We start from the raw sequence: 21,244 nt of genomic DNA, 5'->3' as shown, positions 1-21,244 counted from the left end.
GGTGACTGAGAAAGACACCAGACAATGACCTCTGCCCTGCACACACATCCACATCCAAAATATTCGTTTTACGCTTTTATATGACAGGTCAGAAAACTGGATAAAAGTAATGTGATTACATAATCCATCTAAAACTAACTTACTGAATATCTGCTGCTATTACATAGGCTGTGTAGGATCTTGGCACATATGACTGACACTCTTACAATCATCCCCAGTTAGGGACCATTATGCTAATTTGATGGCTGAGAAAACTTATGTTCAGAAATTGTATGTAACTTTCTTAAAGCAAACAATGTCAAACATGATATAATCTATTAGAAATGTATAATTTGAATACAGTATAATGACATTTTACATTCAGAAAAATAGAAAAACAGAAGGGAAGTAGACATAAAGTCCCACCCTTAACCAAGAAGCTATTTGCAATTGATACCTGCTGGCAAAGGGAAAATCAGTTTCCTACAAGAAAGCATCACTGGGTGTATCAACCATAGTCCAGGGCAGGCCCCATGCCTAGAAGTTGTTGGCTAACACAAAATTGACTCCATGTTTTTTTGTGTGTGTCTTTTATTTAGTTTCATTTTCTTGGTTTTTCTCTTACTGGAATTTTTTGAGAGAGAAAATATAAAGTCTAGTTGGTAGAGAGGTGGGAAAGAGTTGAGGAAAGGGAAGCAATATGGTCAAAATATACTGTATGAAAAAAATTAAATAAAAGAATTATTTTTACAGGAGTTGTAGTGTTTTATATAGTGTTTAAATTATTTTTATAATTTAAGTGTGTGTGTGTGTATGAGTACACATGCATATGCACATATGCAGTCAGAGAACAACCACTTCTGGCAGCTGGTTCTCTCCTTCAGCCATGAAGGGTACAGTATCACTAAGATCATCAGGCTTGGTAGCAAATGCTTTTGCTCACTGAGCCATCTCTCTGGCATTAAGTTGCAATTTAAAAAAGATATATTTAAACAAGCTTTTTTGGCTTCTTCCTTTTTTGTTTTGTTTTTATTTTTTTCAAGATAGGGTTTCTCTGTAGCTTTTTTTTTTGTTTTGTTTTGTTTTTGTTTTTCGAGACAGAGTTTCTCTGTGGCTTTGGAGCCTGTCCTGGAACTACCTCTTGTAGACCAGGCTGGCCTCGAACTCACAGAGATCTGTCTGCCTCTGCCTCCCGAGTGCTGGGATTAAAGGCGTGCACCACCACCGCCCGGCTTCTCTGTAGCTTTGGAGTCTGTTTTGGAACTCGCTCTGTAGACCAGGCTGGCCTCGAACTCAAGAGATCCACTTGCCTCTACGTCCTGAGTTCTAGGATTAAAGGCGTGAGTCCCCCCTCACCCCTGCCCTCAGACTCTTGACTTTTTCAAGTCAGGTTTCTCTGTGAGGCTCTGACTATCCTGAAACTTGCTCTGTAGATCAGGTTGGCCTCGAACTCAGAGATCCACCTGCCTCTGCTACCTCAAGTGCTGGGAGTAAAGGTGTATGCTGCCACCACCACCAGGCTGAACAAGCTTATTTTTAAGCAACTCTTTCTTCAAGTGGTAAGTCAGATTTTAAAAAAATTCAAGTAATCAAAATAAAATAGGAATCTGAAAATATGGTTATACTATAAGAGAAGAAAAATGAGTCTCAAAAAGTTGAACCAGGAAAGAAAATCCAAAGGCATTACAAAAAAATCATTAGAAATAATAAGACTTTAAAAGTAATTGGCTATAAAAATCTATCTATTTTGAAAACTAACTATATTTGTACATTAACCAAAAATTAAAAAAAAAAGTCAACACACACACACACACACACACACACACACACACGCTATAAGGTATCTAAGAACAAATTAATTAGCACCCTGTACAGTGGTGTGTACCCATTATTACTAGGGCTCAGGAGACAGACTAGGATGGTTAAGAGTTTGGGGCCATTCCCAATTCTATAGTTGGTTTATGACCATCCTGAGCTACATAACATTTTGTCTCGAAAACAAAATTAATGAAGTAGTTTGAAACAAAATCTTTTTTATGAGTATGGAGAAAGTTACTTGTACATGATACCAAAAGCATAAAACATAAAAAAAAGGTTTAAAAATTAGATCATATGAGAAGTCCTTTGTCTTAAAAGACAAGTCAAATTGAGAAGGTAGGTTTTACAGAAGCCTAATTCAGATAAACCTGGAAAACCTATAACTTGTTTCTAAAAAAAAAAAAAAAAAAGCTTTTTTAAATCACAAACTAGCCATGAACAAGCTTATACACTAAGTCCAGAGCAGAGATGAATACAGTAAGCAAACACCAGAATCTAACAAGTTTGATCTCATTACTTCAACGGCACACTTAAATCTCTTATACCAGATGGAGGCCAATAATGTCAACATGATTTTAAAAATCAGTACACAAATTCTCTGATACAGTCAATATCTCAAACAAATCATATGATTGTTAGTAAAACATTAAACAGTCAAGACGGTAAGAAACACTAGTCGTAATAATCTCATTAACATTAACATGCTCAGCCGGGCGGTGGTGGCGCACGCCTTTAATCCCAGCACTTGGGAGGCAGAGGCAGGCGGATCTCTGTGAGTTCGAGACCAGCCTGGTCTACAAGAGCTAGCTCCAGGACAGGCTCTAAAGCTGCAGAGAAACCCTGTCTTGAAAAACCAAAAAAAAAAGAAAAGAAAAGAAAAACATTAACATGCTCAGGACCACTGGACCTACACTAAATCTTGATGGTATGTGGGATCTGGGAAGAGTCGAGTGCCACCTCTTCCTTGGGCCTGTAATCTAGTTACCATCTAGTATAACATAGAGACAAGTTGTATTTCCATCTCAATCTCAAACCAATGTGCTTTTCTTCATCTTATTTGAAGCTACTGTCTATTCCTTGCACTTCTGGAATCTTTTCTAGGGACATCTTGCATTCACTCCATACAATCTCAATTTTCACTATATTGCAGCTATACTAATTTAAATATGTATGTATGTATGTATATATATCTCCATTCGTACCTATGTGTTTGTCTGATGTGTGTTAAGTGTGCTTGAGTGTGCGGTAGGAACTCTGGTGCTGGTTTTGCCTTTCACTGTTTTACAAGGTCTCTCTTGTTCACTGATATGCTGAGTTATTCCGACTAGTGAGCCTAAAATCTTCTAGAGGACTTGCCTGTCTTTGCTTTCCATTTTGCTGTAGGAATGCTGGAACCATGGACATGTACTATGGTGTCTAGCTTTTTATATGGGTTCTGGGAACTGAACCAAGGTTCCCAGGCTCGTTTTTAACCACTGCCCCATGCAATCTGAGTTCCCACATTCAGTGAAACAGAGACTACCAACCCTTTTTGTAGGGCCAGGTAGTGCACAACTTAGACTCTGCGGCGATATAGTCTCTGTAGCAACTATTCAGCTCTGCATTTGAAATGTAAAAATAGTCAACAAACAAACAAACAGCTAGCTGTCAGGCCAGGTGCAGCCTGGGAGTTACAATAAACAGTGTGTGCACACATTTGTACATGTTGAGTATGTGTGCCCCTTTGTGTGGAGTGGAGGTCAGCATCTGTTGGGTGTCTTCCTCTATCCCTCTCTACCTTATTTTTTGAGATAGGGTACCAAGCTCACTGAGTGTCTAAAGTGCTAGACGCAGGTTCCAAGGATCATGCCACACCTGACTGACTTTTTACACATTTTTACATTTTACATGTGCTGGGGATCTGAACTCAGGGTTTCATACTTGCCAAGTGGTCACTTTACCTACTGAGCCATCTCCTCAGGTCCCACAACAAAATATCTTCAAATATTCAAGAGAGAGGAGAGAGAGAGAGACTATGAGAATGAATTATGGCTAGACGTGGTAGTTCATGCCTACAGCCCCTGCACTTGGGGGCTATCAAGAAGATGCCATAAGTTTGAGGACATCCAGGGCTACAAAGTAAGTTCTTGGCCAACCTGTACCCAAGTGAGATCCTGTCTCAAAATACAAATAAAGAAACAAATAAATAAAATTTCACAGAACTAAAGAAAATTAATTTTGAGATGGAAATGATAAGATACAGCACAAAACACATTAAAAGTTCAGAGTACTAGGGATAAAAGGAGCACAAAAGGCCCCAAGGAGGAAAAGAGTCCATTGCAAAGACTGGGGAATCAGGTGATTCAGATTTTGAAAGAATTACACAAACAGCTGGAAAGCATTCATGCTTGAAAGTCAGTTCCCGAGGGAATTCTACACCTGGTGTGAGTACAGTGAGGGCTTTAGACACACAGCTACTTAACCCTTTACCTCTGCGTGCCAACTAACACAACAGTGGAGGAAAACTAGATATCCACGAAAACTCAGAGTTCCTGCATATACACATACCAGGGAAGGTTCAGGGCAGCAGCTATGCATCACACAGTGTCCACACTGGAACTGAGCGATGAAGGGCTTAGAGAGAGAACTTCCAAAATAAAGAACGGGACGGATATATCAAACTCATGAAAATATCATTGACAGCAATATGATAAGACATGTGGAGCATCTTTTTTTAAATTTTTTTTTTAATATGGAACAACTTAACAGAACTCAAAAATACACAGACAGAAAGCTAGGTAATTAAAAATAAGGTTGTTATTAACTTCAAAAAAAAGTAAAGGTCTGGACTGTATTTCACTATTTGATTTGGCAGAAAATAATGTCCTTATAATCAAAATAATGAGGTGCTGAGTACTAACTGAACCAAGGGCCACACATCTGCAATTACACAGGAGAACAAAGTGGAAAGCTAGGCCCCACCCACATGGCAGGGTGAAGAGATGGCGTCAAACCACACAGCTACATGGGCTCGTCAGTAATAATGAGGAAACATGGGAAGGGAGCCAAAGGCCTCACAGTGGATAAGATAGAGAACGGTAGGATTCTGCCTCGACTGTACTGCTCTTAAAGAATTATGGACTTATTTGGTGTGGGTGTGCCTGTGTGCCAGAGCACACGTGTGCAGGTCACAGGACAACCAGCTGGAGTCAGCTCTCTCCTTCCACCTTGGGTCCTGGAGATGGAACCTGGGCTCTCAGGCTCGGTGGCCAGTGCCTCTACCTGATGAACCATCTCACAGACCCTGAATATAACACTATTTTAAAAGCTAGTTTAAAATAATTAGAACTTATTTTTTTAAAGTAAATAACTAAATATGGGTAATATATTTCATAGATAGAATTCTGGAACTCTCAAATTATAGCCGCTAGTGTCTTACAAGCTCAGCTGCATAACCTACATGAAGAACACACACAATTAAGAAATGTTTGCTCAAAGGATATTTAAAAAAAACTTTTATCCTTCAAAGCAATTTTTTTAAAAAAGTTTAAAACTGTAAGTAGCATTATGTTAACCAACCAATTAATTAATACAACCTTGGGAAATACTGTGAATTTTATAAGGCTTTTGAAAAATGCATTGATTGTGAAAATATAAGTTAATTTGTTATTCCTGAAGGAAAATTAGGTAACATGAAAAGTGACTCAGCAGTTCCTGGTAAAACAGCAACAAATACACAAAAATGGGTCAGATAGGAAGGAGTAAGCTCAACACCCCTACCTCAAAACCCACAAGTCCTAAACATCCCGAAACCTGCCACTTTCCAGCCAGTGTGATGCCACAGCTGACCTCATGAGATGGAATCAAACATGGGTGCACTAAAAATCCTGCCATGGCCTCAGGAGTGTGTGGAATGGAAACAGACTTTGTTTATGCTTGTCTCATCTCAGACATCTTGAAATGTGCATTTTAGACAAAGGCTAATTTCCCCAAGACTGTCTTTTTTATAGATCTGCCATACACAGCAGCCTTACCTGAACAGTGCGCCCTGCATTGATGTGTTCTTCATGCAATTTGTCCCAAATTCTGCATCGCTGATACTATTCAACAAAAAACAAAAAAACAGGGAAAGTGAGTGCTGAGTTTTACTTCATGAGACCATGTCCAGTTACCACAAAGCCCTTCTCATCTACTCAAACATAAGAGGCAGGGAAAACCATGATTTTTGTAATGATAATTATCTTTCTGAAGGCTTTCAATATCACATTTTTAAATTTAGAACTAATAGTAAACAATAACACAAAATACTATCAGACCAAATTACTTAAAAAAAAAAACAAAATAAAGGTTTTGTCTATGTACAGATTCTCTGGGGAAGGGAAATACAGAATGAGGATATAGAAGAAACTGGAAGATGGACAGGACTCCTCCTCATGCATCCTTAATATGTTTGAAGAATTTTAGTTGTTAGTAGAATGATGTTAACTACTTAAAACTAAGATAAAAAATTTAAAAAGCAGGCAGAAAGAAAAAGATGCTTGAAGTGCAGTGGGACAAAGACAAGAGTGACAGAAGTCCCTGATGAACAAGACAAGTCAGAAGACAATGAACAACATGCAGGCCACAGAGAAGAGACACAGCTCAACAACCACCACCCAGGGAAGTGAAGGAGAAGCATAGACATATACGCAGCAGCTGACCCCATCACAAGACATTATGAGAAATGCTGATGGTACCTACAGAACTCATTCTCCACAAAGCAACGAGGAGTATAGACAAATGGTAAATACACAGATAAATACCAACTTTTTAATTATTTCTGAACTCTTGGGCTAGCAAGATGGTTCAGCAAATGGGTGCTACGTCTAACACCTGAGTTCCATCTCCAGGACCAGCTCCTGCAGGCTGTCCTCCGACTTTCACATGCCAGCATGGCACATGTGCCTCACACACACACACACACACACACACACACACACACACACACACTATAAGTATGTATAGTCTGAATCATGAGGCAGGTGCTAAAAAGCAATCCACACAGATTACATCATACTTAGTGGAGAAGGACCCTTCTCTAAGACTGGAAAGAAAATGAAAATACGATCTTACAGTCAGTCAGTAAGACACTGGAAACTCTAGTCAGCACTATAGGGCAGAACAAAGACGAAGGAATAAAGGGAGGGATGAAAAAAGACAGGAAGAGATGCAGAGGAAGAGATGGAGAGGGGGACAGATGGAGGAAAATCAGAAAGGAAGCTCCCTTCATAGGTGCCATGACTAACTACACAGAAAATACTAATCTACAGAAAAGCTACACAGCATTAGCAGATGGACCAGTGGCTAAGGGTCATAAAGTGTGGATTACTTACATATTGAAGATAATATCTACTCCAAAGTACAGATAAGAGTAACTGCCTCACCTTGACTACCAAATATTAAAAATACAAAACAGGAACAAACATGGAGGGCAACAGGAATGTTCTAAATCTAATATATTAGAAATTACTGACAGGCAGTTCACTAATTACATACTCCATTTTTGAGTAAATACCTAGTGCATATATTTTTCCATATATTTGTATGTGAGTCATGCATATGTGCTTACCTTTGTATGACTGTACATGTCAGAAGGTGTGAATGTGTGTTCACGAGTGTGTAGAGGCAAGATATTAACATCAGTCATTGCGGTGGTTTGTATGTCTACCTCAGTTATTCTCCCTGTATTTACTAAGTCAGGGTCTCGAGCTTAACCTAGAGCTTGTTGACTTAACTAGTCTAACTAGTCAGCTTGCCTTGGTGTGCTGGCTAGTTTTTATGTCAATGTGACACAGCTGGAGTCATCTGACAGGAGGGATTAGCAAATGAAAAAAAAATCCCTTCATTTGATCATAAGATCAGACTAGAGGCAAGCCTATACAACATTTCCATAATTAGTGATTGATATGGGAGAGCCAGCCCATTGTGGGTGATGCTTGCTCTGGGCTGGTGGTCCTGGGCATTATTAAAAAAAAAAGCAGGTTAAAAAAAAAAAAAAGCTGGCAAGCAGCATTCTTCCATGGCCTCTGCTTCTGTTTCTGTCCTGCTTGAGTTCCTGTCCTGACTTCCTCAGTGATGGACTGTGACCCACAAGCACAGGCTAAAGTAAGCCCTTTCCTCCCACTTGCTTTTGGTCATGATCTTTATCACAGCAACAGAAACCCCAACTAAAACTCCTGAAAATCCCATCTCTGCCTCCTCAAGTTTTGAGATTACAAGCAGACCACCTGGTCCTCATACTTGTTTGGCAAGCACTTTATTTATTGAGTGATCTCTCCAGTCTCATCATATAATATCTTACTCTTTACAATGATCTTATGCAATTATAATTTCACCGTCATAACTGGAAACACTTTGTTCCAAACAGTAAAGCATGGAAGCTAAGTGTGTGAGGGTTGAGGTCTCCTGCAGAGCGCTGCGTTAGGGTGAAGTGCTTATATCTGAGGCGATGGCATCAATCAGAGCACCCTCCATAGGAGGAACCTGAGCCAGGAGCTGAACAAAATACAAAGCTTGAATGGCAGCAGATGGTAAGATGCATGCTTGCAGTCTCAGCTAGTGAGATGGCTGAGCAGACAAAGGTGCTTGTCCCTAAGCTCAAGACCTGAATTTAACTTCTAGGAACCACAACATAGAAGGAAGAGAACTGACTTCAAAGGTTGTCCTCTGACCTCCACATCTACAGTGTTGAGGTATGTCCACACACATACACATAAATAAATAAATGTGAAAAAAACTAAAAACAAAACAAATAACAATACTTGACTTGTAAAGCTACTATAAGACTAAGTGCTACGACAAGAAAACTTGTAACAGAACTCTCAGTGAAGGAAAGCAGCAGCCTTTTCTACTACCATCTTTATTTGCTCACTTATCAAAGAGACTATAGAAGAGATTACTGTCTCAATGAATTATCTCTTATAGTGAGTTATAAGAAAATAAAGAATAAAATAATTCAGTTTGCTACTGCTTACTATTCAATTTTATGTGAAATTAGGATATACTGTGAAAGCTATTATCCCAAATATTTGGTGGGGTGGGGGGAGCAGAGTGATATACTAATATGTGTGAAAACCCCTATAGAAGCAACCTTTAAACTTGTAGTTAAGTTTGGGCTGCTGGCTAGCATCTCTAAGTGGCTGGTTTTGCGCGAGATGGTCTTTTGTCTAACCGCATAGCAGGACAGGCAAGTGAATTAAGGAAGAACCTCGGCATTATGCTTTGGGTTACTAAATACAAAAACACAAGCTTTAAAGTGGCTCCAACAAGAAACACACTCCCTACGTCACACAGAAAGCAGCCAGGAGTGTGGCAATCATCCCAGCGTGGTTCAATACAGGCACTTCCAAGGTCATCAAGTGCCAGGTTCCACCTTCAGTACTTTCAAAAAGGCCCTCAGATTTGTCTCCTAATGCAGTAGGGCTGGCTATACTTCCAATACAACAGGAAGACATAACCAGACCACTAGAAAAAAGAGGACTGTTTCCCTACATGTGTATCTTTTTTAAAGTAGGAAAATATTTCTGGAGGTTTCCAAATTCCTACCAAGCTTTTGGTCTAGACTTACTGGCCAGAACTGCAAGATGTGCCTATAGCTCCCTGATAACCAACATGGACGAGAGCTGAATTATCATATTCATCACACCCAGTACTATTCACCATCACCTGAGTTTGGTAAAGGAAACGGTCACAGGATGGAAAAGGGGGTTATACTGTAATTACAAATTAACAAACAAATAAATATGAACAAATACATATTAAGCCAGTCGTCTTCTTTCATTTGGTACTGCTGGGTTCAAGCTGCAAGCTGCCTGTCTAGTTCATGCCGCCCATTTCACACTATTCATAAGCCACCTCTCATCATTCTTGGATTGTTTTTCTATCTTGTTTCCTTAACTGAACTGCAAACTTCTTGAGAATTGAAAATCTATTTTTGCATATCATTCAAGGCTAGAAATCTAAGAAACAGCTAATACTAAACACCCATAAATACTTATGGAAAGCTAATATTTATTTCCTGTAATAAATAATCTCGTTTCTCATTAAACCTGGTAGATTGAATATAAATATTCACTTCTGTTCTTTTCCAAAATCCCATGAAAGGACATCTTTAAGTTCACGAGAGCAATAAGAACACAATAGAAGACGCCAACAGACAAAAGCTTCCAGCCAAACTTCAGAAGCGGGAAAGAATACAGATACACTGTAGCCGATACAGCAGAGCAGAGAGAGCAACAGTCTGAGCCTGTAGAGGTGGCTGGAGGGGAGAGACACACGGAGGCCACAGGCGACTGTCCTCCAGGAAGGCTGGACATCCAGAAATACTAGGTCCAGGTGACCAGTTAAAAAGTGTGGTAGAAAGAAAAGCAGGTTTAGTGGGAGGCTTACATAAGCCACACGCAGTTACCACATCACTGCCCTCCCCATGACCACAGAAGGTAACCCTCTCTGCAGGGGCCAACTAGAGAACCTGGAGCCTGGACTCCAAGCCTAACAAGAGCAAAGAGAGGATACTGTACTCAAGCAGCCTGGACTTGGAGTGGTGGTGAGCCTGTCATCTTCTTTGCTCACTTTCCTTCTCTTAGGTCAGATGGATGGTCACATAATGTACAGTATACTTACAACTCTTAGCTCCCCCCAACCCCACTTCATCCCTGCTACGGCATCACCTCTAATAAAATAACTCCAACAGATAGACTGGAGTTAAAACAAAGATGTTAAATCTGTAAATGTTAAGGTCTACTTCACAGGGTTGTGTCAAGATAATGTGTTTAAATATAAGGTGATGACATCAATCAGCACACTTCACAGGAAGCACCAGCGCTGGGATCTGAACAAAGAACAAAGCTTGAATGGAGGTAAATGATGGGGTGCATGTCATTAGCAGATGTAAGACAGAAAGCAAAATCACTCAGGGCCATACTTCCTCTACCTTTTTTACTGAGGAATTCACCTTCAAAATAGAAAGGCTAATAAGATCATTAGGAGGAAAATGAAGCTGGGTAGGATGGAGCATGCCTGCAGGCAATGGATGACTTCCACTACCATGAGAGATGAGACGGAGGCGAACCAACTTCACCTCATCTGATAAGCCATTCGGAGGTTTTCAATCCTGTGTGTACATCCCTCACAGTAAGTTTCTTCTTAGATCCCAACAATATGAAACAAAGAAAATGGTGTTCTAAGTTGGCTATCTTGAAGCTATTTACTGTGCTATGCCTAAGTAAGATGCATTAGCTAAGAAAGCTGAGTGCTAAGGCTTCAAACTCCAGGATCACATGCTAAGAACACTTATCATGTGTAACTGTGCCGCTGCAGGGCCTGTGCAGCACGGCCCAGGTGTCCACAGCACACTGCTCTCATTGTTTTCACTGCTGCAGAACCACTCTGCTACGGGCTCGCCTTCAATTTCCCTCCAGTCTGGCTTTTTTCTCTTAAATTCATATTGGATGACTGATGGCCAGAATAATAAATATTTTATCTTTCTACACCTTTTCCTCAAGAAGAATATGCCTTTTGAAAGTGAGGCACTGCAAGACACCTGGAGCCTAAATTTAGTTAACTGTCCTGTATAGAGTGAGCACTACAGTTTTGAAATCTGTTTACATGCCATAGCCTACCCATCAAAATATGCTATTCAATGCTACACAGAGAAAGAGGTATTTTCATAAGTAAACTAGAAACCCTACAGTGAAGTGTTCAAATATATTTGAGTTTGCCTTCTTAGCTTTAGATATTATCATCTGTCTATCCATTATTATTATCTGAATGTTTGAAGGTTTCATAATAAGCAAAAAATGCTAAAAGAAACATGTTCAGGCAGAGCAGAATCAATGGCACTGACTCCAAGATAACTCTTGTCTGACACCTGGTACAACTAATTCAATCAGTAGTGGACCTATTCCTTCCGCACCACCTTGCTGCAGGGTCCTCACTTTCCATTGGTAGGGCAGCACACACAGGTAGTGAGAATTGAAGGGCAATGCCCGCAGGCATTTTCATACAGAATAAGAAAGATGTGTTAAATCTCAAAGGTAAAGTAGGACAATAAAGGGGGACTTGGCTTTAATAGCTCACAGACCTCTTGTTTCTACCTTTTAGAATCAATTCACCTACCTAATGCTTACCATCTTTGTAATGGAGAAATGAATACGGCTCAGGACTTTGAAACAGACCTTTCCAAATCTTTTATACATTTTGTAACACTGTAACAATATAGAAACAGAACTGTTTACTTTGGATTGCTCAACTCTAGGTGGAAGATTTGATATGTTTCTCTAGCTCATGAAGCAAACATGGAATCCCTTCACATGTTTCCATTCCAAGAATAAACAGTTTACCAGACAGTTCCTTCTGTATCCTTACAAGCTATAGCTAAAACCTATGCCTTATATGTAAAGAAGAAAGGAATTAAGGGATGAAAAAAATATAATACTGATTTCTAAAAAAAAATCCTCAGAGAAATTTCCATTGCAGACATCTTAGAAATTAGTTTCTGTGTTTTTTTATAAAGCACTTAAATACTAGAAAAATTGATAGGGAAAACACATTTGGTATTTTTAATGAATAGAGCTTATACTGAAAGGTTTAATGACCACATCGTCCACCCTAATCCTAAAATTGAAAAAGAGCAGAAGAGGAGAATACAGCTCAGTGTTTAAAGCAGAAGACCACCCACCCTTCTAAGCTAGGGCTAACTTCTCAGGAAACCTGAGGCTGCTGTATCTGTAAGCCCCACACACAGCCTATTCAGGGCAGGGTCGATGCTGGTCTCTGAGCAGCTCATCTGCCCTCTGCCTATTTCCCCAGCCCACCTCGGCGGTATCGGCGGTACTTCTCAAAGAAAAGCAGTGAAGAAAGGAAATTCCCTCACATCACACAATTATCTATATCTTTACACGAAGAGGAGCGAGTTACTGATAGGCACGAGTTCAAAACACTTGCCTTGGGATGAACAAAATGAAGGCAGCTGCATGAGCACAGCTCCCGTCTTCACATCACAAGCTCTATCAAAAAGTTTAACTTAATTACTAACTACCTAAAACCTCCATGTGCAAATTTTCTAATCACACGTGGAGGGAGGAGTAGGTAAAAATTCTACTCCTATCTCCCTTCTTCAACATAATAAAGGAATATATAAGAATTACATTTGTAGAACATGAAGACCAGCTTGAGAAGGGAATCCTGCTGCATCAGCAGGTTGGAAGTCTCAGATTCTCTATTCAGCTGGAATCCAGAGACAGCAAGTAAGAACCCAGGCAGGTACCTGCTTCTGCAGTGGAAACAAATGCTCACCTTCTCAATGTTTACCTGGTGTTTTCTTAACCTCTCCAGGTCTGTTGGGATCACTATCTTAGTGAATTTCTGGATAGCTGGCTCAAGTCGGCGTAACTTCACCTTTTCTTCATCTTCGGACATCCTAAAGCCTGTTGAGCCACGTCCACTTGTAGCGGCTCTCTTCTCTCATTCAGAAACACCTAAAGAGAAAGATTATAGAATGCTTTTACAACAGCTTCCATTATTTTAGAAATAAACAAATGCAGGGCTGGAGAGACAGCTCATCGGTTACAAGTACTGGCTGCTCTTCCCGAGGACCCGAGTTGGGTTCCCAGCACACACATGGCGGCTCACAACCACTGGAGTCCAGTTCCAGTTCTGACACCATTTTCTGTCCCCTCTGGCACTGCACACATGGTGTACAGACATACATGCAGGCAAACACTCATACATATAAAAATTTTTAAAAATAAAAAAACCAACAAATATACAATTACTCTTTACTCTAAATACATATCAAACCCAAAGTTGAACTTGAATGGCTTGGTTTTTTTCTATCAAATGATGTATATTAAAATATTCTCTTCATTAAAATAGTATCTTGTCATTTTAAAGGACTCTTCAAACTGTTTCATTTTCATAGCACAGGTAGGACAGGAACTACGTAATTCTAGGCTGGCCTGGAAACACTCATTCTCCCCACATCCCAAGCTTCTCTAGATGTTCAGATATGAATAAGTGCAGGCCCATGAGATGGCTCAGTGGGTCAAAGAGCTTACCACCAAGCCTGAAGATCTGAGTTCAATACCTGGAACCCACAGAGTAGAGGGAGAGCTGAGTTCTTTAACTAATATAGTACCTGTATCCCACACGGGCACACGGGCATGCACACACATACTCTCTAAATAAATAAAAAAGCAATCAAAAGTTTAAAGAAAATACAAATGAAAAGAATAAAACTATCAATGATCTATTTAACCTTAAGTACCTACTCTCTATATTCTGATGGCTGTTTCCTGAGGTCTTTTGCAATATGAAGTATGTATGTAAACACCACTAAAAATGAGTACTTCCTGATATGCTTTGGACACTGAATAGCTTTCTTTTAAAAGAATTGCCAAATAGCAAAACTGCAAGAAAAACTTTCACTTGATATTTCTGCTTATATCAAACTTCACTTTCAATGTCATAATAATGTAATTGTGTAATTATATACTTCAAGTACACTGCAGAATACAGAACTCCTTTCAGTGAAGGCCCTTATCTCCTCCTTATTAAACAAGGTGATTAGCAATGTCTACTAAATGACCAGCAACAGAACTCCAATAAAAAGCATATTTATAAGGCCAAGGCATGGCTCAGTGGGTAAGGGCACTTGCTACCAAGACACAGCCTAAGTGTGATCCCCAGCTCCTACATGGGAGAGACCTGACTTACTCTGACTTCTGCATGCACGCCGTAGCATGCGAATGACAAACACATAAGTAAATGTACTTCAATTTTTTTTAAAGAACCAAATTCTTGCAGATATATGAAGGTTTTTTTCCCTGTTTTCTCAGAATTCTACAGCAATATAAAAAGTTCCAGCATATGCTTTTGAGGACAGGAAAGGAGAGGTAAGAGCTGGAAGTAAGCATGCTCCAAAACCCTACACTGGCTTAACTAGACAAATTTTACCTACATCAATTTTATAAATTTGAGCTTGTAACAGATTTTACATAAATGATGTGCTCTCCTATTTAGCTAAGCTTGAACACCACCAAAGTTTATCATGCCTTAATGCCACCTCTTTAGCCCATAGCCCAAGAATAACAAAGTTGAACATATACTCCTGTTGGGTTATGGCTTCTCAATCCAGTCCTCAGAGATACACATTCATGTACTGATTCTGTGAGACCTTGAATCTTTAATATTCATTGTTTCCAGATTCTCAAAGAGATCTAATGCCCTTAACATTAAGAACTGCTTTAACTACATTCTGGTTTTCTCCTTTCTTCCACAGTTGAAAATCTTGAAGCAACAGCTATAAAAACGCCTTCCATTACCCTTGACTAAGAACTTGGTTCTTATGCTTAATACAAGCTCCCAAGGAAAATAAATGTTCAGGTACCATAAGCAGAGTTAAAACAGAACCCCAGGGAAGACTGGAACTAGAGACATATGGAGAAGTACAGTGTGAGAAGAAATTGACTCAAGAAAAAGCGAATAAACAAACAGAAAATAGCAAAGGGCCTAGAGCTGAGAAAGTGACCAAAAAGAGAAGTATTGACATAAATGAAGAAACAGACTTTTCAAAAGGACATAAAAGAAGGATTGGGTTTCTTTTTTTAAAGTAGTACATTACAAAGAAGTGAAGAGGTAAATAAGAAGTCATGCACAGCTGGAGAGAGGCTACTGATAGGAGGCTCTCAGAACTCAGAGGATAAAGAATATGAGGAGACAAAGGACATAAACTCAGAAGCTCAGTAACCAACAGAAAAGAATACAGAAAACATAAAAAGAAAATATTCTGAGAATTAAGGCAGAAGATCTCAAGTTGAAAAAGCACATAGCCCAGCTAGTATAAATAAAAACAAACTTACCTAAGCACATGATAGGAAACTGCAGAGCATCAAGGACAAAGAAAAAAATCTTTAAAAGCAAACCAGAGATAACAGATAAATGAAAACAACAAAAGCAGCCAACTTTTCATCAAAGCAATATATCAAAGATAGGAATGTCTTCAAAGTACTAGGGAGCTGGTACATACCCAGGCAAATTATCATTTATGGTGAATCAAAATAATTATTTTCAGACATGCAAGACTGAGTTTAACAAACTCCTCATTAAAAGAAACTGCTAAAATGAGAGGGGAGGAAGGCAGAAAAGGAGGGAGGGAGAGGGACAGAGAGAAAGAAACTGTGTGTATGTGCGAGCACGCGCACACATGCTTGCTCTCATGTATGTTCACAAACATTTCTTCTTGGTGCACTTCAGGATCCCTAGAGTCTGTTAAGGTATCTGTAGGTAATGTGGTCAATAAACATTTATTAAATTCACCCTTCTGCCCTTCAAAGCACTACAAAGGATTATAAAAGACATACTTTAACAATAAAGAACATAAAAGGATAGAATGAACATAATACCCTATTACTGGACTCAATGGATGAATGAATGCTGGATTTATTTTGAATAACATGATCAAGGATATGGGAAATGTTACCATGTAAATATTTTATGTACTTTTAGTAGCATAGGATTACAATGTGAATGTTCCATAATCTAATCATCCACTGTGTGCTATTTAAGATGATCCCAATTTTCCACTATTATAAACAAATTGTGATTACTTTCCTCATATAGTAATCCATACTACCACCCATGATTACTTAATATGGATAGCTAAAAATAGAAATATTAAGCAGACACACTTTAAATTTAAAAATATACATATTGCCAAATGTGCCATAAAAGGTTCTTCCAATTTACATTCCATCAGAAGCACTTCTACATATTCTAGCCAATTAGGTATGATTAGTGGGGGAAATGGTGCCTCAAGAGACTATTTTCTAGTTCAATCTCCTAACAAAAATTTTAAAATATTTTCCTCTATCATTTTCTATTTTTACAAAATTATAATATATAGTTATATAGTATATCGGAGAGCATAACATTCCAATGTTTGCAGGCACAATGTTACTGTAACAAACATTGTCTAGCATGGCATCATGCTAACCATGAAATAGTTAACATTCAGTGTCAGAATGTGTGTGGAAGTGTGTTTAAATACTGACTGAAAGTACTTTTCAGCACTTTTTATTTTTTTACTCATAAAGTTGGAACACGTTACATGATTAAAACACTAAACTAAAAAAAAAAAAGATCTCACACCTGTGAAAAGTGTCCAAAAATAAACAAAATGCCTAAGTTCCCAAACTTCTATGAAGTTGTTATATTAATAGTTTAAAAAAGTATAAAATATTTGTAATACAATTTATTCTGTCATGGTGAGGTGATATACAGCTATTTGCACTTGTCAAAAACCCACGGGGCTGTATGTATTAAAGAGGAAATGGTACTGCATAAAAATTTTAAAACACCAAGATGTGGGAGAAATATAAATGGAAAATAAGATATCAAAATAAGACTAAATTGCCATAAAACTAAGCGGGGGGGGGGGGAGAGCAATCAAAGCCCAGAATACGGTCATTTTGCTGAACCTTGAAAGGCTAAAGACTAAAACAGTTGTACTGTGTGCTTCTCTTTGTTGCAGAACATTTGTTTAACTACGGAAAGATATGTTGCATTTGTCTGATTATATAAAGATGTATTGCTATTTTGCCTTGCCTACCTAAGGCACCTTAGTGATTTAATAAAAAGCTGAATGGCCAATAGCAAGGGAGGAGGTATAGGCAGGACTTCTGGGTAGGGAGAATAAGTAGGAGGAAGAATTTAGGCTGCGGGAAGAAAGAACAAGAGACCACTAGGGACCAGAGAGACAGACACGAAGGAAGCAGGAAAGTAGGACATACAGAATGAAAGAAAGATAAAAAGTCCCAAGGCAAACATAGATGAATAGAAACTGGTTAAACTAAGTTAAAAGAGCTGGTGGGACTAGCCTAAGACTGAGCATTCACAATTAATAAGTTTCCATGTCTTTATCTGGGAGCTGATTGGCAGCCCAAAGAAAATTCCAACTACATCTCTCAGTAGTATATTTTAGATATCCTGGAATTACTGTCTGCCCATACCAGGACGGAATAAATAAGGAAACATTTCCCAGAAAATGAGTCAGTTCTCATTGTTAGACAACAAGCAGGAGCCAATACCAGGATGAACCTGATGGTGTGAAAAGACAGCTACCGCTCTGCTTTTTTTTTAAAGAAACTATTCACAAACAAATACATAAGTCAACATTGATCTTGCATACATAGGTGTGTGTATATATGCATATACTGTGGTCCTTTGTAAGACTCTGAAAGCAATGACACCCTAGTAGCCATAAACACACAGACCACAGGGGCTGGGATCTAATACCATTCTGAAAGAGAGAAAGAAACCAGGAGCCCTTGGAGAAGGGCCTGATTCCAGGACTAGGGCAGGCAAAACACAGGGGTACAAAAAACACACAATAAAACCTCCCAATGGTCAAAGTGAGAATAATCTGATATATTAAGTGCACTAAAAAAATACACACTTTTGGTTTCTCCAAGACGGTTTCTCTGGCTGCCCTGGAACTCAGCTCTGTAGCCTGCCAAGTGCTGGGGTTAAAGGCGTGCACCACTACCACCCAGCAATCATAGGAGTTTATATTGACACAAAGAATTTAATACAGAGAAAGAAATAGGAAGAACGGACAGCTCCTCTTTAGACAACAATTTCAGCAAAAGAAGGAGGGTAACTGAAGGGTACCACAGCACCAAAGCAATAGTACTTGGGAATCACTGGAGTAGTAATTGCTGTGGAGAATCCCCCAGACACCAAGTTTAATTAAGTGATCAAGGTTGACACCACAGGCAGCAGATCCCACGCGAAGGCTCCACAGTGGCATAAACTGAAAAAGAGCACAGATGCCTTGTGGTATTCCTAACAAAAATCCGAAACAATCTATTCACATCACACAAGAGCCAACTTCCTACTTGAAAGGCACTACCAACTCCTGGCTCTTCCAAAGCATAGAAGGCACCAGACTTAGCAGACTGGAAAAGGTGATGGTGTTAATGAGGATAAAGAGTGAGGTTGGGTCTTAGGTCCCATAGAACACTGAACGTACTCTAATAAAGATAGTGGACTCACAAGAGACCCAGTTAACTCTAATATTAATCTCTTGCTCTCAGTGACTGCACTTTGTATGGTATGTAAAAATGCTAACACAAGGAAAGCTGTAGTTTTCTGTATTACTCGTGCAATCTGTTTTTTGTTTTGCTTTTCGAGTCAGGGCTGTCCTGGAACTTGCTCTGTAGACCAGGCTGGCCTTGAACTCCCAGAGATCGCCGCCCTGCCTTTGCCTCCCGAGTGCTGGGATTAAACACGTGGCCACCACCACCCAGCTACTTGTGTGAACTATCAATAATTGTAAATTACTCCACAGTTTTTGTGTTGTGTATATATAAGAATAGCTGTTTCCGTGAACGAAAGAACATTTAGAAGCCAGGACTGTAATCATTTTCCTGGCAGACACACTTGCAGTGAAACGTGTTAAGTGCTTTACAAACTTGATCTCCTGGAACTCGCAACTAAGATGAGATGGGTACCATTATACGCAGGGTCCCGAAGAAGAAAAAGTACTCAAATGTGAAGTAAACTACCCCCAGAGTTATTTATAATTGAAAAAGCCCCTTTTCTAGATAGTGTCCCAAATAGTTGGCAACACCACCCCTCAAAGTAACGCGTCCCCGTGGGCTTGTGGGTGGCGCACAGGGTGTTGACTTTAGGGTGCAGGCCCGGACCCCGCAGTTGCGGCCTCTCGGCATCCTGCCTGGGCACCGGCGTCGCGTCGTCCACCTTGGCGTCACCAGGGCGCACCCGGGCCACATCGACGCCCCCAGCGGCGCGGCTGGGCGGGCGACCCGACGACCCAGGGCCGGGACCATCTCTCCACAGCGACCCCGGAGGCCTTGGCACCGCGGGGTCCCGTCCTCCCCGCGCCCGCTGGGACAGCTGCTCCAAAACTGAAACCTGGGAGGCTCGGTCACTTCTAGACGCGGCCCGGCGCTCGCACCAACCCGAAGCCGGGCCTGCTGCCTGGCGCCTCTCACGGGCGTTCACACCCCGGCCCGCGGTGCCACATCGCAGCCCAGCGCCCCCAAGGAGGCCGCCCGTCAGCCCCTTACCTCCCGCCTAGGCGCTCGAGGCCGTCGACACTCACTGCGCAGGCGCGAGAGGGGCGGGGCATATCCGGGGGCGGGGTCGATGGTCCCGCCCCCTCTCGTCCCAGCGGGAGGGGAGGCAGGATGGACTGTCACAGCCCCTAGAGGAATGGTTCCACGCGTGCTTTGGAGGTCGTCTTGTGTCCTGTGTCTACGACGATTTACGTTTGGATAACCCCCTGCCTGTTACAGTTTTTCTGCACATTTTCTTGTGCTCGCTGAATTTTGTTGGCCAAGACGACCACGTGTCCTTAACTCTTTAGGTGTGTGGAAACTGAAGCTCAGAGAAGTGTGCCATTCCCCTTGGCCCCGCCCTCCAAAGCTCACGAGTGAAAGGCTGGGGGGGGGATCTTAATGGCCAAGGGCACAGATAGAAGCAGGAACGAATTATGGTTTTGTTCAGAGCGTGCTGCAGTGCTTTGGGCGTCAATCCTTATTAAAATGATAGTTGGTGACTTTGAGGCGCAGCACAAATTTGAAGTGACTCATTCCAGTTCAGCCTGTTTGTGACAAAGCAGTACTCCCAGCTGCTTTTCCTAATTTTCTTCTCAAGTCGTTCCAGTTGGACCAGGTGCTGCAAGAACAAGCTTTAAAGTGTGTGCAGGTTACTGGCCCTCCTCTCTGAATGGTCATTCCCTCGGGACTCAGTCAGCCAATGGTGTGTGTGTGTGTGCATGGATGTGCATGTGTATGTATGTATATGTGTGTGTGTGTGTGTGTGTGTGTGTATATATATAATATATCAGATCGTTGCTTAGAATGGATTCCTTTATGATGTAGTTTTCAACAATCTTAAGGATGTTTACATCAACTCTAAGCAAACTCAGTTCTTTTTTTGTTTATTTGTTTTATTTTTGTTTTTCGTGACAGGGTTTCTCTGTAGCTTTGGAGCCTGTCCTGGAACTAGCTCTTGTAGACCAGGCTGGCCTCGAACTCACAGAGATCCGCCTGCCTCTGCCTCCCGAGTGCTGGGATTAAAGGCGTGCACCACCATCGCCCAGCACAAACTCTGTTTTAAGGTCTGCCTGTGGAATGGAAGTGGAGGGAGAATTTTGGCCCTCGGATTAGGGGTTTAAGAAAACACTGAAAGCAATTTCTAAAATAAAATATATGACTTGCTAAGAGATTTAGATTTTCTTTGGGGGTATACTAGGTGCTAGTGTTTATGGTACCCTTAGTTCAAAGAGTGGGGTATCAATCAAATTTTCATCCTAAGGAGAAAAAACAAAGACATTAGGAGGCAATACCACAGTAAACACTTGTTTGTTTGTTTGTTTGTTTTGTCAGAGTCAGTTAAACAAGAA

General features: G+C 40.5%; 1 protein-coding gene across 1 annotated transcript in view; it reads right to left on the bottom strand.

Annotated features, from left to right (window-relative positions):
- Window positions 1-19,953, bottom strand: part of Stx17 (syntaxin 17) — a 51,660-nt gene extending 31,707 nt beyond the window's left edge. The window contains exons 1-3 of the mRNA XM_038347187.2: window positions 19,905-19,953; window positions 13,111-13,292; window positions 5,811-5,876 (exon numbers count right to left, since the gene is read on the bottom strand). Coding sequence (XP_038203115.1) covers window positions 5,811-5,876; window positions 13,111-13,233 — 189 coding nt within the window. The 5' untranslated portion in view covers window positions 13,234-13,292; window positions 19,905-19,953. The remainder of the gene's footprint in view (window positions 1-5,810; window positions 5,877-13,110; window positions 13,293-19,904) is intronic.
- Window positions 19,954-21,244: the final 1,291 nt, after the last annotated feature.

Source organism: Arvicola amphibius, chromosome 11, assembly GCF_903992535.2.
Source record: "Arvicola amphibius chromosome 11, mArvAmp1.2, whole genome shotgun sequence".
Taxonomy (NCBI): domain Eukaryota; kingdom Metazoa; phylum Chordata; class Mammalia; order Rodentia; family Cricetidae; genus Arvicola; species Arvicola amphibius.
The sequence above is the reverse complement of the archived record's forward strand: the minus strand, read 5'-3'. Positions and strand labels throughout refer to the sequence as shown.